General features: G+C 37.7%; 1 protein-coding gene across 2 annotated transcripts; it reads left to right on the forward strand.

The window, feature by feature from the left end:
- Positions 1–2,989: 2,989 nt before the first annotated feature.
- pgfa (placental growth factor a) lies at positions 2,990–18,853 on the forward strand. Of its 2 annotated transcripts, XM_087298975.1 has the most exons (7): positions 2,990–3,257; positions 7,499–7,532; positions 8,003–8,199; positions 14,474–14,553; positions 14,747–14,776; positions 15,897–15,974; positions 18,353–18,853. In XM_087298975.1, the coding sequence occupies exons 1-6, from the start codon at positions 3,150–3,152 to the stop codon at positions 15,955–15,957; spliced, it is 510 nt and encodes a 169-aa protein (XP_087155101.1). In that variant the 5' UTR covers positions 2,990–3,149; the 3' UTR covers positions 15,958–15,974; positions 18,353–18,853. The 2 variants fall into 2 exon arrangements, with proteins under 2 accessions (XP_087155101.1, XP_087155102.1); XM_087298976.1 differs by lacking the exon at positions 14,747–14,776.
- Positions 18,854–20,512: the final 1,659 nt, after the last annotated feature.

Below are 20,512 nucleotides of genomic sequence, written 5' to 3' on the forward strand. Positions count from 1 at the left end.
GTGCTGTCTGACTGTTTTTGCATGTTGTAAAAGCTCATTTCTACTAGCATTGGATTTGGAAGGTAGTTCTTAGTAGGGCCAGACTGAATCTGTGGAATAATTTTAGCAGTCTCATTACTAAACTTTAATACACAAGATAAAAACTTTTTTTTTTTTTTTTTTTTTTTAATTTATATGCAACTTGCTCAAATGAGTGGTTTGGACTCAGAAACTTTTACATGTCACCACCTAACAAGTGGATTAGGCTTGTACCACAACAATATTAGTGAAATGAATTAGACTACCAAGTTTACACATGTAAATACAGACCTGACAGCCATACATACTACAGATGCCAGCACTTTGATCTAAACTGACCTAAAATGCATGTTGCAAAGAATTTTGTTTTAGACCATCTCCAATAACACAAACTTGAGCATGTCCCAGGGATCTGCAGCAAATTTTTTTTTTTTTTTTTTTTTTTTTTTTTTTTTTTTTCCCCCCCATGCAGGATAATCCATATTAATTTTAAAACCCTTGTGATTTTGGTGTACGTTTGGAAAGCAATTCATAATGTAATTGCTTAAGTGGTTATTTCTTGTTTCTTCATGGTCTTGAATTTAGAATTTTTATTTCTTAAATCGCAGAGAAACAACTGTTAATTTAAATAACCATCCGGATGAGTAGGTGTAATCACTTAAAGTCTGACTTAACATTTTAAAGTGTGTGTGTGTGTGTGTGAGAAAATACTCAGAGCCATACTTGCCCTTAATAGCCACTGTAAGGCACCAAACTTAATTGGGCAATGAATGTGTGTGTGCGCGTGCACTTGGATGGGTAAGACATGCTTGCTTCACCTAAACCAGAGATTCTCAATTGATGGACTGCAGGTGATTCTCGAGCGCTTAAATGAACTCAGAAAATAATACTGTAGTTTTTGTATTTTATTAATAAAATGATATCAGTAATGCGCTCGTATTCTGATTGATTACTTAACTCTGTAACAAAAACAGCCTCATGATCATATCTGCAACTAACCGCAAGTGTTCATTCACAAACTAATGCATGAAGTGAATGTCTCTGTGTATTTTCAGTGAATTATTTAATATATATCCGCATAGTTGTACAAATTAATGTCCTGTGAGTTTTATAATGAATGTGAGACCATACAGAAGAATCTAGCGAGTTTCCCCATATAGAAGAACTTTCATATGAGCTTCAGATGTGCTCTAGCTGAGCTGTTTACCGTCCTGTCAGCAGTCTCGCAACAATATCCAGCTGAAAACTCAAGCCGCCATCAGATCCGCGCATTTATCACATTTAGGATATTTACTGGATTTTACATTTGTCTTGCTATTTTTGAATAGCAGATATTTAATAGCAGTCAGTCCAGTTTAACGCAGAACTACATGTGTATTCATTCATTTATTTTCTTGTCCGCTTAGTCCCTTTATTAATCCAGGGTCGCCACACCGGAATGAACCGCCAGCTCATTCAGCAAGTTTTTTTTTACTCAGCGGATGCCCTTCCAGCCGCAACCCATCTCTGGGAAACATCCACACACACACTCATACACTACGGACAATTTAGCCTACCCAATTCACCTGTACTGCATGCCTTTGGACTGTGGGGGAAACCAGAGCACCTGGTGGAAACCCACGCGAAGGCAGGGAGAACATGCAAACTCCACACAGAAACGCCAACTGAGCCGAGGTTCGAAGCAGAGACCTTCTTGCTGTGAGGCGACAGCACTACCTACTGCACCACTGCCTCGCCCTTACATGTGTGTGTGTATATGTATGTATGTGTGTATATATATATATATATATATATATATATATATATATATATATATATATATATATATATATAGAGTATATTTTTATAGTTAGCATTTTAGTTATAGTAAATAAAATCATATTTTTAATAAAATGCTGATAATAGAGGGCAAACAATATGTATATATTTTTAATTGTCAATAAATAAAGGTTTAAATGAGCATTTCATACAAACATTTTAGAGAAAATGTCACGTGGGCACTCAATTATTGGAGAAAGAAGTGGTCCACGAGGTGAAAAGGGTTAAGAATGCCTGACTTAAACTATCCTGGATCAATCCAGTTATTCGTGTATGAACCCCAGACTTGTTTTCTTTAATATTGAGCCATCAGTCTATATATATATATATATATATATATATATATATATATATATATATATATATATATATATATATATATATATAACACATGCAATGCTTTACTGACTAGTAAGTGTAATTGTGTAACTCAATCACATTACTTAATGCGCTACTGTATATGGAACTTTAACACAGTGCTCATTCAAAACATTTAAATCACGTAAATGGGAAATTAATCATGTGATGTTATAAACTCCATGAAGCAGGAGTTCCTAAGACATTTCAGTATATTGATGGTGTAATATTGAGTGTGGTGGGGTTCACTTTCTGCAACTCATTCTTTATCAGAAGAGGGCTGTAGTTAGGAATATTGACTTGTGAAAGTCCACCTGATGTATAAGCCCCACATCCAGACATTGACATGTTTTGATTTTGGCTGATTTAAAAGTATGTGCTTTTTCATCTCGTGTTAAATTCATCATCAGCCCAAAGTACTCAAGACATTTCAGTATATTGATAATGTAATATTGAGTAGGGGTGGGGAGTGATTTAGTATATGTGTCTGAACCAAACATCAACAGATGCAGAATGAAATGATCATACTTTGAAGATTACCAAAACCATTTATCACCAATGAATTACCTTGCACTAATAATTGTCCACCTAACGAACAACAATGCTTGCAAAATAAACATGGTAAATTTTGAATTCACACGGACTTTAAAAGCTAGGCTAACTATTTATGCGACAGATTTGGCATTATGACACACAAAGCCGACAATGCACAGCCTTTGTAAAATATAAAAGGAAAGCGAGTGACTCATGAAGCACATGTCAGCCCTATTAGTGAAGCCCCAGAGATGACCTGATTATGCAGCATACCCTCGCAGTGTGCCCTACTGAGGGCACTCGCTGGCTCCCTGCGCGCAATCAGCAGGTGCTGAAAAGTTTCTGCGGGATTAGTTGGACACTTGTGGAGGTGTGCTGAAGCTGTGGTGGTTGTACCGGAGTATGCGGCAGTGGACCGCGGGATGTTCGGATGCCCGGCCCGGCTCCGGTGGATCCTCCTGCCGCTCGACATGAAGATTTCGGTCGGTGTGTCGGTGCTCGCGTTTCTGCTCTACCTTCCGCTCATACAGGTAAGCACACTAGTGTTAATACTTTAATCAGTTATCCCTTACTAGTGTTTACACTGCAGTTAGTCAAGTTAATGTCTTAAAATAGACGATAAACTAATCCGTTACGTTAGCTAACTTCTAGTGTGAGAAGCTAGTCGCGTTTGGTTTCCATAGTGAAGTGGGTTAACGGAACTGTTCTGCTCGGATTAAATGATGGTGGCCTTGTAAAGTGATGTAATTCACCTGATTTATTATTTAATTAGTATATTTAACTTTATAATGTAAAACATAAAATAGCACGTTCTCCAATTAAAGGGGCAGTTCACCAAAACTGTAAATTCTGTCATGAATTAGTCATTTTGATCCAAACTTGTTTGAATTTCTCTCTGTTGAACACAAAATAAAGATAATATTAAAGAATGCTGGAAAAGAAACAGGCATTGACTTCTATAGTATAGAGTTATAGGAGTTCTGTTCCTATATGGATGTTAATGGCTATTTTTCCCAGCATTTCTATATTTATTAACTAAAGTGGGTTAGCATAACTTTTGCTCAGATGAAATGATAGTTCACGTTATTTATTGTTTATATAATTTAAAATATGTTTTTAATGTTAAATAAAACATAAAATAGCAAATGCTTAAAGGGAAAGTTCACCCAAAAATGTAAATTATGATCATTCTGAGTTCATTCTGTTTGAGGGAATCCAATAAAGGAATTAAAGCATATTTAGCTCCTGTGTTGTTCTTCAGATTATAGTCTTTAATAGAGGAAAGAATCTCAAGTTCAGAATAACTTGAGTGTGAGTAAATGATGAGGAAAATCTTCATATTTGGGTGAACCGTCATGTTCATACGCTGATTATTGGTTGATTAACACAAGCAGAAATTACATCAGAGTGGTTTAATTCACTATAAACAATGACAGGGTTGCTTAACCTATTTGGTTCAACTTAAGCAACTTTATTTTAACTTAAACTACATTACCTAGCTTAAACCAGCCTAGGCTGGTTGGCTGGTTTTAGCTGGATGACCAGCCTGGTTTTAGAGGGGTTTTGGCCCCTTCCAGGCTGGTTTCCAGCCATTTCCAGCCTGGTCTTAGCTGGTCAGGCTGGAAAATGACCAGCTAAAACCAGCTTGACCAGCCTGGTTTACGCTGGATATAGCTGGTTTTAGCTGGACTCTCAGCTTGGCTAGGCTGGTCCCAGCTAAGATCAGGCTGGAAATGGCTGGAAATCAGCCTTTAAGTGGCCAAAACCCCTCTAAAACCAGCCTGGTCGACCAGCTAAAACCAGCCAACCAGCCTAGGCTGGTTTAAGCTGGATTTTTCAGCAGGGTAAACTCACATTGTGTTGCTTTAAAAGGTTAGCTAAAATGTTATTAACGTTAATGAGTTATGATCACCTGAAAAAACAGAGAGCCGTCATTTTAAAAACTTTCAGAAATAGATGTTTTTGCAAATGTATTTATCAATACTGGGTATAAAAACAACATGGTTTCTAAGAAAATAGTCTTGGTAGTTTTCAAAAATTGTTTAATGCACAAAAATATTGTTCATTGCAAATAGTTTCATTCTTCTAAATGGTTATGTAGCTGTAAGCGAAACAGTTTGTGACAGCGATTGTGAGTTTATATCTGGTAGTTCTGAGGAAAAGTAGATTTTAAGAAATAACGCTGAGACATGAAGTCATAATTCTGATTTCAGCGGTTCAGTCTGGACGATCTTCAGATCTGAGGGCTGTCATTTATTATCTGACAGATCTGGACATGCTTTCCTTCAGGTCCTGTGCTCTGGGTATTGAACAGCATCATTTGGCTTAGTGTTGGTGTCTGTGTGTGTGTTTATGTGCATTTGAGTATGTATGTGTGCATATGATTATGCATGTGTTCGCATTTGAGTGTGTGTGTGTGTGTGTGTGTGTGCGCGCATTTTAATATGTTTGTGTGTTTATGTGCTTATGAATATGTGTGTGTGCATATTTGATTGTTTGTTCGTGCACATGACTGTGCGCCCATTTGAGTATGTTTGTGTTTGTATGCACATGAGTGTGTGTGTGTGTGTGCATTTGAGTATATGTTTTTGTGTGTATATAACTGTGTGTGTGCTTTTGAGGCTGTTTGTGTGCATATGACTGTGTGTGTGTGTGCATTTGAGTATGTTTGTGTGTTTGTATGCATATGACTGTGTGTGTGCATTTCAGTTTGTGTGTATATAAGTATCTGTGTGTACATTTAAATATATGTGTGCATATGACTGTGTGTGTGCATTTGAGTGTGTGCATATCATGACTGTGTGTGTGTGTGTGCATTTAAATATATGTGTGCATATGACTGTGTGTGCGCGCATTTGAGTGTGTGTGATTATTTGCATATAACTGTGTGTTTGTGTGTGTGTGCGCGCATTTGAGTGTTTGTGCATATGCCTTTGTGTGAACGCATTTGCATGTGTGTTTGTGTGCAAATGACTGTGTGTGTGTGTGTGTGTGTGCGCATGCATTTTGAGTGTGTTTGTGTGTATATGACAGTTTGTGTGCGCATTTGAGTATGTTTGTGTGCATATGACTGTGTGTGTGTGTGAGCCTGCGCATGTTTGTGTATGTGAGAATGTGTGTGCATGCATATGGGTAAGTGTGTTTGTTTGAGTGTGTGTGTGTGCCCATGCACCTTTGGTTGTGTGTCTTGTGAAAGTGTGCTTGTGTGTGGGTTTGTGAGTGTGTATGAGCATGTTTGTGTGTGCATATGAGTATGTGTGTGATTGTTTGTGTGCATGTAAGTGTTTGTGTGTGTATCACACGTGTGTGTGTGTAGGGGGGTATGTGTGTAACTGTATATATGTGCACACTAGGCATGGGACGATAACCCTTTTTAAGGAATACCGCGGTTTGGAAAAGTCAAGGTTTTAAAACCGCCAAAGTTTTCTCTTTTTTGTTTTTTTTGTTTTTTAGGACAGCAGTATCTTCTTCAGCAGAAAAGATCTGCAAAGATGTTTAAATGGTAATGAAATCAGTGTTATAGACACTAATGAAGACAGCAGCAGTCAATGACTCATTTGAGTTATTCAGCCTGACATGTTCACTGCTCCATCTTAAATCTTTCAGGAAATTAAATATACTGTGTTCAAAGGGGAAAAGGTTTAGTTTTTTACCCAGACATTTAAAAAGAGCGAATATATTAGAGCAGTGAGCACAATACTGCGAAACCGTGATACTTTTATTCAAGGTTATCAAACTGTCACAATCTTATACCGGCCCATGCCTACTAGTGCGCATGCTTGTGTGTGTATGCATGCTTGTGCGTGCTTTTTTGACTATCTGTGTGTGCATACGTTTGTGTGAGTGGATCAGTGGTCCTGTTGCACGTCTCCTGGCTGTAATGAATGTGTGGCTCCTCATGTAGATCTGAGGGCCGTGTGCCCTAATTGCTGTCCAGCTTGTGAGCAAGTGTGTGTGTGTGTGTGTGTGTGTGTGTGTGTTCGGCTCAGTGCTCAAACACAAAGCTGCGCTGCTCTCCGGTCCGGGCCTCGACTCTCTGCACAGTAAACAGAAATAAACGTGCTGCTTTCAGAGATGCGGCGGGTTCAGACCTGTTGCCGTGGTGACAGACCCAGTTTTACACTCTGTGGCTGTGGACACAGCAGAGAACTGATTTAAAGCAGAACTGTGCTTGTAGATGGTGCTCACCTTTATTCAACCAGCAAGGAAATGACACAGGCTTCTCCCAAAAGATAGATATATATATATTAGACCCCTGTTTATTTTTTTCCTAATTTCTGTTTATCGGAGAGCAGATTTTTTTAGCACATTTCTAATCATAATAGTGTTAATAACTCATCTCAATAACTGATTTATTTACTCTTTGCCATGATGACAGCACATAATATTAGACTAGATATTCTTCCAGACACTGCTATACTGCTTACAGTGACATTTAAAGGCTTCACTACTGTAATTAGGGTAATTATGGTAATTAGGCAGGTTATTGTATATTGATGGTTTGTTCTGGAGACAATCGGGAAGAACTATAGCTTAAAGGGGCTAATAATATTGACTTTAAAATGGTGTTTAAAAAATTAAAAACTGCTTTTATTCTAGCTGAATTAAAACAAATCAGACTTTCTCCAGAAGAACAAACATTATCAGACATACTGTGAACATTTCCTGAATCTGTCAAAGGGGGGTGAATAATTATGACTTTAACTGTATATGATTGAGCTTTATTTCTTGTTGTAGACCATGAGTTTTTAACGCTTATTATTTTTTACAGGTTTTTACCATACTGGGCAATTCCCAATCCAAAGGTAAAATTTAATATTTTTATTATTATTATTGTATATATATATATATATATTTACACTACACCTCTGCTGAATGCTTGATTCTCTCAGGTGTTTGGTTATTGTCAGATAAAAGGCACAGCTAAAGTAGTTCCGGCAGGTTTAGAGTGCATTACAGTTCCATATTACTCCACTGAATGATTAGAGTTATTTCACAGCTACAACAGTCAGACATCACATCAGAACACAACAGGAGGAGGAGAGGTGGAGGACACTAGTGTTACACACAGAAGACGCTTGAGAAGGACATACACCCGATAAACAAACACACACACTCACACAACATCTGACAGTGTGTTCAGCAGTGGTGCTGGTGACCAGTGGAGGAGAGCAGTAATCACCTGTGGATGGTGTTATTAGATAATAATAATAATGTGTGTTTTTGTGTCTGTTTCTGTGTGTGTGCATGCATTTCTTTCTGTGTGTGTATGCAGTGCTGCTGTTTGAGGAGGCGTGGGCCCGCAGTCAGTGCCGCTGTCTCGAGCAGATGGTGTACGTGGAGCAGGAGTATCCCGGCGCAGTGGAGCACATCTACAGTCCCGGGTGCGTCCCGCTGCTGCGCTGCTCCGGCTGCTGCAACGACGAAAAACTTGCATGCTTCCCCGTCAGCACGAGCAACATCTCCATACAGGCAGGACTGCGGCTTCAGCACTATAACACACACTACACTACTGACATTCTCTTATACATATGCATTTACCGATATATCCTGTGTTCCTGTTGAAGATGAGTAAGTTCCAGTATTGCTTAAAGTTTAATTCCTCAAACTTTAATGAAAAACAACAAATATACAATTTATAGTCAACCAAATCCATCAATATTAATGGTGTTAAATGCTTCAATGTTGATTCTGTAATGAAAGGGTGTTGACTGTAACAGGGGTTATGTAACAGGGATACAGAGTTGAGAGTAATAATTGAAGAGTAACAGAGTAGATGGAGAGCTGACGAGTAACAGAGTTGACGGTAAGAGCTGACGGAGAGTTGGCAGTAACAGAGTTGACAAGTATTAAGAGTTGAAGAGTATCAAGTGTTGATGAGTATCAAGAGTTGACGAGTAGCTGAGTTGACGACTAGTGATGTGACGTTGTGCACCGAGGCTTCGAAGCATGTATCAAAAAAACGATACATCTCGCAGTGAAGCAGTGTACCGGAGCTTGATTCGTTTTGCCATCATCACGTGATCAGTGACGTCCGAAGCGTCATTTTCGCCTATACCCACGTGACTGCTTCGAATTTTGATTCAAAGGTTTAAACACCCTCATAGTAAAGCGTATAGCGAGAGATTAGGCGTCGATTACATACATTTGTACTGTTTCAAAGCACTGCACCAGTCCCACACACCAGTAATTAAACTAAAATACAATAGTAATTTTTAGTAAAAAAGTTTTGAACCATACTAAAGTGTATTAGTGAATTTTTTACTACTATCTTTAAAGAAAACCACCGCATATCGTAGTATTGTGTTTAACACAGACAATCTGGTGAGTGCATCTCTGGAGCATCACTCACATAGCCTCCTCCTAATGCACTCGCCTCCTATGCAGGAATCGCTGGTTCGATCCCTGCTTGTAGCAGGACTAATTGTATTATGATAAACTTTTGAATACCTTGGATTTTACCACGGCCATCAGTTGTGTAATGTAATATATCTTGTGTAAAAACCACAGTAATTGAGTAATTTGTTTATATTGCTGTTGTTGTATTACTACATGAATGAGTTGGTCAGTTGTGAACATTTGACATTATGGCAATACAGTGCTTTCCCACACTTTCACCAGAAGAGGTCCTCATCGAGCTCTGATTTAGAAAGCTTCGAGTAACGAACCTTTTTCCAATACAATTGAGTCAAACGCTTCACTGGTTCAGAAAGCTTCATTTCACCATCACTATTGAGGACAATCAAGAGTTGACGAGTAGCTGAGTTGACGAGTGGCTGAGTTGATGAGTAGCAAGAGTTGACGAGTAACAAAGTTGACGAGTATCAAGAGTTGAAAAGTATCAAGAGTTGAAGAGTATCAAGAGTTGACAAGTATCAAGAGTTGACGAGTAGCAAGAGTTGATGAGTAGCAAGTGTTAACGAGTAGCAAGTGTTGACGAGTAGCAAGAGTTGATGAGTATCAAGAGTTGATGAGTATCAAGAGTTGACGAGTAGCAAGAGTTGATGAGTAGCAAGAGTTGATGAGTATCAAGAGTTGAAGAGTATCAAGAGTTGACAAGTATCAAGAGTTGAAGAGTAGCAAGAGTTGATGAGTAACAGAGTTGATGAGTAGCTGAATTGACGAGTAGCTGAGTTGACGGGGTATCAACAGTTAACGAGTATCAAGAGCTGACGAGTATCAAGAGTTGATGAGTAACTGAGTTGACGAGTATCAAGAGTTGAAGAGTAACTGAGTTGACGAGTATTAAGAGTTGATGAGTAACTGAGTTGATGAGTAACTGAGTTGACGAGTATCAAGAGTTGACGAGTAACTGAGTTGACGAGTATCAAGAGTTGACGAGTATCAAGAGTTGACGAGTAACTGAGTTGACGAGTATCAAGAGTTGACGAGTATCAAGAGTTGATGAGTAACTGAGTTGACGAGTATCAAGAGTTGAAGAGTAACTGAGTTGATGAGTATTAAGAGTTGATGAGTAACTGAGTTGATGAGTAACTGAGTTGACGAGTATTAAGAGTTGATGAGTAACTGAGTTGACGAGTATCAAGAGTTGACGAGTAACTGAGTTGACGAGTATCAAGAGTTGACGAGTAACTGAGTTGACGAGTATCAAGAGCTGAAGAGTAACTGAGTTGACGAGTATCAAGAGTTGAAGAGTAACTGAGTTGACGTGTATCAAGAGTTGACGAGTATCAAGAGTTGATGAGTAACTGAGTTGACGTGTATCAAGAGTTGACGAGTATCAAGAGTTGATGAGTAACTGAGTTGACGAGTATCAAGAGTTGAAGAGTAACTGAGTTGACGAGTATTAAGAGTTGATGAGTAACTGAGTTGATGAGTAACTGAGTTGACGAGTATCAAGAGTTGACGAGTAACTGAGTTGACGAGTATCAAGAGTTGACGAGTATCAAGAGTTGACGAGTAACTGAGTTGACGAGTATCAAGAGTTGACGAGTATCAAGAGTTGATGAGTAACTGAGTTGACGAGTATCAAGAGTTGAAGAGTAACTGAGTTGATGAGTATTAAGAGTTGATGAGTAACTGAGTTGATGAGTAACTGAGTTGACGAGTATTAAGAGTTGATGAGTAACTGAGTTGACGAGTATCAAGAGTTGACGAGTAACTGAGTTGACGAGTATCAAGAGTTGACGAGTAACTGAGTTGACGAGTATCAAGAGCTGAAGAGTAACTGAGTTGACGAGTATCAAGAGTTGAAGAGTAACTGAGTTGACGTGTATCAAGAGTTGACGAGTATCAAGAGTTGATGAGTAACTGAGTTGACGTGTATCAAGAGTTGACGAGTATCAAGAGTTGATGAGTAACTGAGTTGACGTGTATCAAGAGTTGACGAGTATCAAGAGTTGATGAGTAACTGAGTTGACGAGTATCAAGAGTTGAAGAGTAACTGAGTTGACGAGTATTAAGAGTTGATGAGTAACTGAGTTGATGAGTAACTGAGTTGACGAGTATAAAGAGTTGAAGAGTAACTGAGTTGACGTGTATCAAGAGTTGATGAGTAACTGAGTTGACGAGTATCAAGAGTTGACGAGTATCAAGAGTTGATGAGTAACTGAGTTGACGAGTATCAAGAGTTGAAGAGTAACTGAGTTGACGAGTATAAAGAGTTGATGAGTAACTGAGTTGACGAGTATCAAGAGTTGATGAGTAACTGAGTTGACGTGTATCAAGAGTTGACGAGTATCAAGAGTTGACGAGTATCAAGAGTTGAAGAGTAACTGAGTTGACGAGTATCAAGAGTTGAAGAGTAACTGAGTTGACGTGTATCAAGAGTTGACGAGTATCAAGAGTTGACGAGTATCAAGAGTTGAAGAGTAACTGAGTTGACGAGTATCAAGAGTTGAAGAGTAACTGAGTTGACGAGTATCAAGAGTTGAAGAGTAACTGAGTTGACGTGTATCAAGAGTTGACGAGTATCAAGAGTTGATGAGTAACTGAGTTGACGAGTATCAAGAGTTGATGAGTAACTGAGTTGACGAGTATCAAGAGTTGATGAGTAACTGAGTTGACGAGTATCAAGAGTTGACGAGTATCAAGAGTTGATGAGTAACTGAGTTGACGAGTATCAAGAGTTGAAGAGTAACTGAGTTGACGAGTATTAAGAGTTGATGAGTAACTGAGTAGACGTGTATCAAGAGTTGATGAGTAACTGAGTTGACGTGTATCAAGAGTTGACGAGTATCAAGATTTGAAGAGTAACTGAGTTGACGAGTATCAAGAGTTGACGAGTATCAAGAGTTGATGAGTAACTGAGTTGACGAGTATCAAGAGTTGACGAGTATCAAGAGTTGATGAGTAACTGAGTTGACGAGTATCAAGAGCTGACGAGTATCAAGAGTTGATGAGTAACTGAGTTGACGAGTAACTGAGTTGACGAGTATAAAGAGTTGACGAGTATCAAGAGTTGATGAGTAACTGAGTTGACGAGTATAAAGAGTTGACGAGTATCAAGAGTTGATGAGTAACTGAGTTGACGAGTATCAAGAGTTGACGAGTATCAAGAGTTGATGAGTAACTGAGTTGACGAGTATCAAGAGTTGACGAGTATCAAGATTTGAAGAGTAACTGAGTTGACGAGTATCAAGAGTTGAAGAGTAACTGAGTTGACGAGTATTAAGAGTTGATGAGTAACTGAGTTGATGAGTAACTGAGTTGACGAGTATCAAGAGTTGACGAGTAACTGAGTTGACGAGTATCAAGAGTTGACGAGTATCAAGAGTTGACGAGTAACTGAGTTGACGAGTATCAAGAGTTGACGAGTATCAAGAGTTGATGAGTAACTGAGTTGACGAGTATCAAGAGTTGAAGAGTAACTGAGTTGATGAGTATTAAGAGTTGATGAGTAACTGAGTTGACGAGTATTAAGAGTTGATGAGTAACTGAGTTGACGAGTATCAAGAGTTGACGAGTAACTGAGTTGACGAGTATCAAGAGTTGACGAGTAACTGAGTTGACGAGTATCAAGAGTTGAAGAGTAACTGAGTTGACGAGTATCAAGAGTTGAAGAGTAACTGAGTTGACGTGTATCAAGAGTTGACGAGTATCAAGAGTTGACGAGTATCAAGAGTTGAAGAGTAACTGAGTTGACGAGTATCAAGAGTTGAAGAGTAACTGAGTTGACGAGTATCAAGAGTTGAAGAGTAACTGAGTTGACGTGTATCAAGAGTTGACGAGTATCAAGAGTTGATGAGTAACTGAGTTGACGAGTATCAAGAGTTGATGAGTAACTGAGTTGACGAGTATCAAGAGTTGATGAGTAACTGAGTTGACGAGTATCAAGAGTTGACGAGTATCAAGAGTTGATGAGTAACTGAGTTGACGAGTATCAAGAGTTGAAGAGTAACTGAGTTGACGAGTATTAAGAGTTGATGAGTAACTGAGTTGATGAGTAACTGAGTTGACGAGTATAAAGAGTTGATGAGTAACTGAGTTGACGAGTATCAAGAGTTGATGAGTAACTGAGTTGACGTGTATCAAGAGTTGACGAGTATCAAGAGTTGATGAGTAACTGAGTTGACGAGTATCAAGAGTTGACGAGTATCAAGAGTTGATGAGTAACTGAGTAGACGTGTATCAAGAGTTGATGAGTAACTGAGTTGACGTGTATCAAGAGTTGACGAGTATCAAGATTTGAAGAGTAACTGAGTTGACGAGTATCAAGAGTTGACGAGTATCAAGAGTTGATGAGTAACTGAGTTGACGAGTATCAAGAGTTGACGAGTATCAAGAGTTGATGAGTAACTGAGTTGACGAGTATCAAGAGCTGACGAGTATCAAGAGTTGATGAGTAACTGAGTTGACGAGTAACTGAGTTGACGAGTATAAAGAGTTGACGAGTATCAAGAGTTGATGAGTAACTGAGTTGACGAGTATAAAGAGTTGACGAGTATCAAGAGTTGATGAGTAACTGAGTTGACGAGTATCAAGAGTTGACGAGTATCAAGAGTTGATGAGTAACTGAGTTGACGAGTATCAAGAGTTGACGAGTATCAAGATTTGAAGAGTAACTGAGTTGACGAGTATCAAGAGTTGACGAGTATCAAGAGTTGACGAGTATCAAGAGTTGATGAGTAACTGAGTTGACGAGTATCAAGAGTTGATGAGTAACTGAGTTGACGAGTATCAAGAGTTGACGAGTATCAAGAGTTGATGAGTAACTGAGTTGACGAGTATCAAGAGTTGATGAGTAACTGAGTTGACGAGTATCAAGAGTTGACGAGTATCAAGATTTGATGAGTATCAAGAGTTGACGAGTATCAAGAGTTGACGAGTATCAAGAGTTGATGAGTAACTGAGTTGACGAGTATCAAGAGTTGATGAGTAACTGAGTTGACGAGTATCAAGAGTTGACGTGTATCATGAGTTGACGAGTATCAAGAGCTGACAAGTATCAAGAGTTGACGAGTAGCAAGTGTTGACAAGTGTCAAGAGTTGACGAGTAGCAAGTGTTGACGAGTAGCAAGAGCTGATGGTAACGGATCTGACGGTAACAGAGCTGACGAGTAACAGAGTCGTGGTAATAACATTAATGAACTGGCCAACATTAATATTGACATTAATTATATCCTGACTAACTCTGTGTCTTTATCATGTGTAAATGTCTATATTTAAATGTCAACTGAAACATGATGAGAGGGTGGGGTGTATAGTAGCTCCTCCCCTTTTTAAAAAAACAAATGTAAATAAATGTAAAATGCTGTCCTCATGTTATATCCCTGTGCTGTTTCAGCTGCTGAGGATCACTCCAGCAGAGCGGCGCAGAGATTATGTGCTTCTGTCCTTTCAGGAGCACCAGAGCTGTGAGTGCAGGTACAGTACTACACTTACCGTAGTACAGTAACATTTACCACACTTATCATAGTACGGTACTATACTACAGGACCACACTTATCATAGTACAGTAGCCCAATCAAACCTACTATAGCACAGTACATACTCACAGTAGCACACACACCTACAGCTGCAGCTGCCTTATGCTGATCTCACCTGTGTTCACATTCAGGCCCAGAAAACACCAGCAGAGGCCCCAGCAGTGAGTACACACCCACTTTTTCACTCATCCATCCACTCATCCGTTCATTCCCTCATCTATGCATTCACTCACCTATCCATTTCAGCATGAAAGACCGCTTACACTGCTCTTTTTTTCCCTATCCTGATGTGTGATATCCATCCATTCACTCATCCATTTATTCAGTCATTCATTCATCCATCCATCTATCCATTGACTCATCCAGTCATTAATTTATTCACATATTCATTCATCCACTCACTCATCGATCCACTCACCCTTATATTCCTCCATTTATCCATCATTCACTAGTTCATTTATTCACACATTTATTCACTTATTTTTTATTGATTCATTAATCTATACATCTTTTTATACATCGATTCCATCCATTCATCCATCCACCTACTCAACAATCTTTCCATTCACTCACCCATTGACTCGTTTATTCCTCTAGCCATCCATAACCACATTTATTCACATGTATAGGTGAATGGATGGATAAATGGATTGATGGATGAGTGAATATTCACTCATTTATTCATCTGTCCATCTAATACATTTATTTATCCATACACTCAGCCATCTATCCATTCAAACATACATTCACTCATTCTTCCATTCACTCATTCATTAATGTATTCGTTTTATTAATCAATTTATTCACATATTCATTCAGTCAGTCACCCGTCACTCATCCATTCAACCATTCATTTACTCATCTATCCATTCATCCATCTAGCCATTCACTCGTCCATTTATTCATCCATTCTCTCATTAATAATCTATTTATTTGGTAATCAATTCATTCACATATTAATTTAAAAATAGTCACCTTTTCACTCCATCCATCTATCCATTCATCTATTCATTCACCCATCTATCCACTCATCTATTCTTCCATCTATCCATTCTTTCCATCCATTCGTTCATCCATCCACCAACACAACCATCTTTCCATTCACTCATTAATTTACTTATCCATTCACTCTTTCATTCATCCATTGACTCATTCATTTACCTATTTATTCATCCATTCATTCATTCGTTCATTCATTCATTCATTCACTCTTGCTAAATATAAATTGCAAAAATAAACATCTCTATTAATGTTCCTGATGATTTTTTCCTGATGTTTCAGCAAAAGGAGACGGAAGGGGAAACACAGGAGGAGGAGGAGAGGCTGGAAGATCAGAGACTGAGACGCTGCTGGAGTCAGGTGACACTCTACTGTAAATCTACCGTACAACTGCTGCCCTCTGCTGTACAAACGCACATTAGCACTTATAGTCACGTCAAAGTCAGTATTCTTGTCAGTTCTGCCAATTCTTGTCGATTATGGATAGACATGCAGAGAATTACAGTGATGTTACTCTCAGTCTCAGTGTGTGTACAGATTACACGAAAACACTACAGGACAAATGTAAATATACAGATAAATATCAGCAGCAGTTATAAATTGAATTGTCAGATAGTGTCATATAAACCCTCTGCAGCGATACAACACAAGCAATCACCTACAGTCCAGTACTCATCGATTCATTCGTCCATCCATCCATTCACTCATTTATCCATTTATTTCATTCATCCATTCATTTATCCATACATACATTCATCCATTAAGCTGTCTATTACCTCATAAATTCATTCATTTACTCATCCATCTATTAATCTATTCACCCATCCATTCATTCACCCATTTACTCATTCATTCATTCATCCATTCACTCATTCATTTCTTTATCTCTCTATCATTCATCCATTATTTCATTTATCTGTCTATTCACTCATTCATTTATTCATCTATTCATTAATCCATCCATTCATTAATCCATCTATTCACTCATCCATTCATTCATTTACTCATTCATCCATTCACTCATTATACATTGATACATTTATTCATTCATCAATTTCGTTCATTTTTTCATCCATTTATTTATCCATCCATCCTTTCACTCTTCATCCATCCATCATTCTTCCCTCCAATTACTTATTCATTCATCTGTTCACTCATTCATTCATTTATCCATTGACCCATTAATTTATTTACCCACCTATTCTATTATTCATTTACTCATTCATTAATTCACTCATTCATACATTAATACATTTATTTATTCATCCATTCATCAGTTTGTTCATTTATTCATTCATCCATTCATCAATTTGTTCATTTACTCATTCATCCATTCATCCATTAATTTATCCATTCATTCAATAATCCATCTATTACCTCATTCATTCATTTACTTATCCATCCATCTATTTATCCATTTACTCATTTATTTATTCATCCTGTCACTCGTCCATATATTTATCCATCCATCCATCAATCCATTCATTCATTTACTCATCCATTCATTAATTCATCCATCGATTTACTGGTTTCTATACATTCATACATTCATGCATTCATTTACTCATTCGTTCATTCTATTAGTCATCCATTCATTTATACATTAATCCATCTATTAAGTCCTTCATTTATCCATTTACTCATCCATTCATCAACACATCCATCAATTCACTTGTTTCCATACGTTTATCCATTCATGCATTATTTTACTCTTTCATTGATTCTATTAGTCATCCATTCATACATTCATTCATTTATTCATCCATTAATCAGCTATTAAGTCATTCAATCATCCATTTATTCATCCATCCATTCATGCATTCATTTACTCATTCTTTCATTCTATTAGTCATCCATTCTTACATTAATTTGTTCGTTCGTTAATCCATCAATTGTGTCATTCATTAATTCATTTACTTATTCGTCCATTCACTCTTTCATTAGTCATTCATTCAATCATACATCCATTAATTCATTAATCCATCTATTAACTCATTCGTTCATTAATTTACTTATCCATTCATTTATTTACTCATCCATTCATTCATCTAACTATTAACTTATACATAATATTCATTTATTGATTCATTCATTCATTTACTCATCCATTCATTAATTCATCCATCTATTCACTCGTTTCCATACATTCAATGATTCATGCATTCATTTACTCATCCATTCATTAATTCATATATCTATTCACTCGTTTTCCATACATTCAATGAATGAATTCAATGAGTGCTTGTAATTAGTTTACACCAATAACTCCTCACTTTCTCTAATTTGGACCAGTGTCTTTTACAAATATTAGCAATTTAATAAATGCCTAAAGCAGAGGAGGAGCAGTCAGTCAAGTTTACAGTGTTCCTTTAAACCGGTTTCCACTAAAGAAAGTGTATCTAAAAATATACTGTGTGTGTGTGTGTATATATCTATATACACAATTAGTGTATGCATTTTGGAGAAAATGCCATGTTTCAGTGTAAGTTTTAGAGCACCGGTGAGCATTATCTGTCATGATAATTATAGATTGATAGATCTTACATTTGTTTCTTGTATTCTTGTTTATGTTAAGCACTTTAAATTACCACTGTGTGTGAAATGTGCTTTATAAATAAACTTGCCTTGCCTTTTACTGTCATTAAAGTAGAAATAAACTCACAAACATTATGTAAACATGACTGACTGCTTCACTTTAAGAGTAACTCCAGCTCAATCTGCTCTTTTATTCCTGTCAGCCTCTTCATCATCATCATCATCATCCTCATCATCAGAAGCAGCATACCTGGACACATAAGAGTGGACGTGTGCTGAATTACACTGAATCAGACGCATCTTATCACAGACACTGAGAAATATCAGTGGAATAACCTGCCAAACTGCAGCAGACAGGCCAGCAGATGGAAAACACTCTCATTATAAAGCGACAGCTCACCCTAAAAGCAGAACTCTGTCCTCATTTGAGTTTTTTCTGTCTGTCGAATTGCCATAATATTTGTTTTTCCTACTATGAAAGTCAGTGGTTACAGGTTTCCAGCATTCTACAAAATATCTTCTTCTGTGTTCAACAGAATAAAGAAATGCATGAAGGTTTGGAAACGCTTGAGGGAGAGTAAATACTGAGTAAACGGTATTTGTTTTGGGTGACCTGTCCCTTAAGGAAACAGCTGTACTATGCAGTGAATGTTTATCATTCTGTATGTCTTAATATATTTAAATAAAAGAATAAACTCACAGTATCACCGAGGTGTCTGATTACTAAGATCAGGGAGTTTTTAATGTTATATGAGTTTTGATCTGTGCAGATCAGATGCAGTTTACAATAGATATCTTATTTACATACATGAAGTGTTTTTAAGCAGCGGAGATGTCTGAAGAGCTTTATGATTCACATTTGTGATCCTTTCCAAATAGCACAATAACTTTAAGCAAGTCATGGTGGTGCAGTGGTTAGCATGTTCACCTCACAGCAAGAAGGTCTCTGGTTCGAGTTTCGGCTGGGTCAGTTGGTGTTTCTGTGTGGAGTTTGCATGGTCTCCCCATTTGGTGGGGGTTTCCTCCGGGTGCTCCGGTTTCCCCCACAGTCCAAACACATGCACTATAGGGGGATTTAGTTATTTATTTATTTATTTATCTATCTATTTTATAATGTATTTATTACATTTTAAGCAATACAGATACAACAACAAACAAGTGAACAGAACATGGGGAGAAATAATTAAATATATATAGTTAAATAATAATAAAATAAAAGGCATCAATAAAATTAGAGATATAGCATCTTCATGCACCACAAACCTTCACAAGATCTGACCTTGTTGAATCAGCCCTCTGATGATTATGGAGGTTATGTTTAAACCCATATGTAACATAAATGCATCCCACCTCTCATGAAAGACACAAGTTAAGTAGTCCAGTGGTGCATATTAAAGTATTACCCTGTGCCATAAAGACTTTGTAGAAGTTTTGTCCATTATCCAGTTCAGGAGAATACTTTTTCTTGCACAAAATGTCAGGAACTTGCAAAGTGTTTATTATGTTTGTTCATTTTAATCCCGAGCAGCATATGTGTGGGGTCACAGCCAATATTAATAGATAAAATACCATTAATTTCTGGTTCAATCCTGGCCCAGAACTGTTGAATTTCCCTGTGCTGTAGGGGAATTGAATAAGCAATAGTGTATGTGTGAGAATGCAAGAGTGTATGGGTGTTTCCCAGCTGAAAGAGCATCCGCTGTGTAAAACATGTGCTGGAATAGTTGGCGGTTCATTCCGCTGTGGCGACCCCTGATTAATAAAGGGACTAAGCTGAAAAGAAAATCACTGAATGAAAAATAATGTTATACATGTCCATTTATATATAGGCCAGACCTCACGCTCCATATATAATCAGTTATAGTCATACATTAACAGCACATTTCATCAATAACACATTATAGATGAGTGTAATTACAGCAGAAAAAGACATTAGGAATAATCTTCTTACAAAAACAGCACAACAACATACATATTATGATACCATGTGTAATTTTTAAATATAATGTGTATAGGTGAGAATCATTTATTGTAGTTGCTATTAAAATAATATCAGCGTAATGCGGGTTACATGAGGTCATGTCAGTGTTACATAATGAATGTGCTCAACACTCTTCTCACGTCAGACGATAGTCACGTTTTATAGCTCAGTGCTCCAGCTCAGCCAATCAGAGACGAGAATGAGATTGACGCGATTACTTAGACCCGCCTTGCGTTTCCATAAAAGGAATCAGTCAGGAGCGCATGCGTTTCCATCCATACAACAGAACTGCGGTAAGCACCGCCTCCTGTGATGCGATTGGTCAATCTGAGGGTTTGGTAGTTTGTGATTGCATGAGCTCAAGAGTCAATCACGTGGCTGT

This window comes from Danio rerio, chromosome 20 (genome assembly GCF_052040795.2).
Source record: "Danio rerio strain M-AB ecotype USA chromosome 20, GRCz13ab, whole genome shotgun sequence".
Lineage (NCBI taxonomy): Eukaryota > Metazoa > Chordata > Actinopteri > Cypriniformes > Danionidae > Danio > Danio rerio.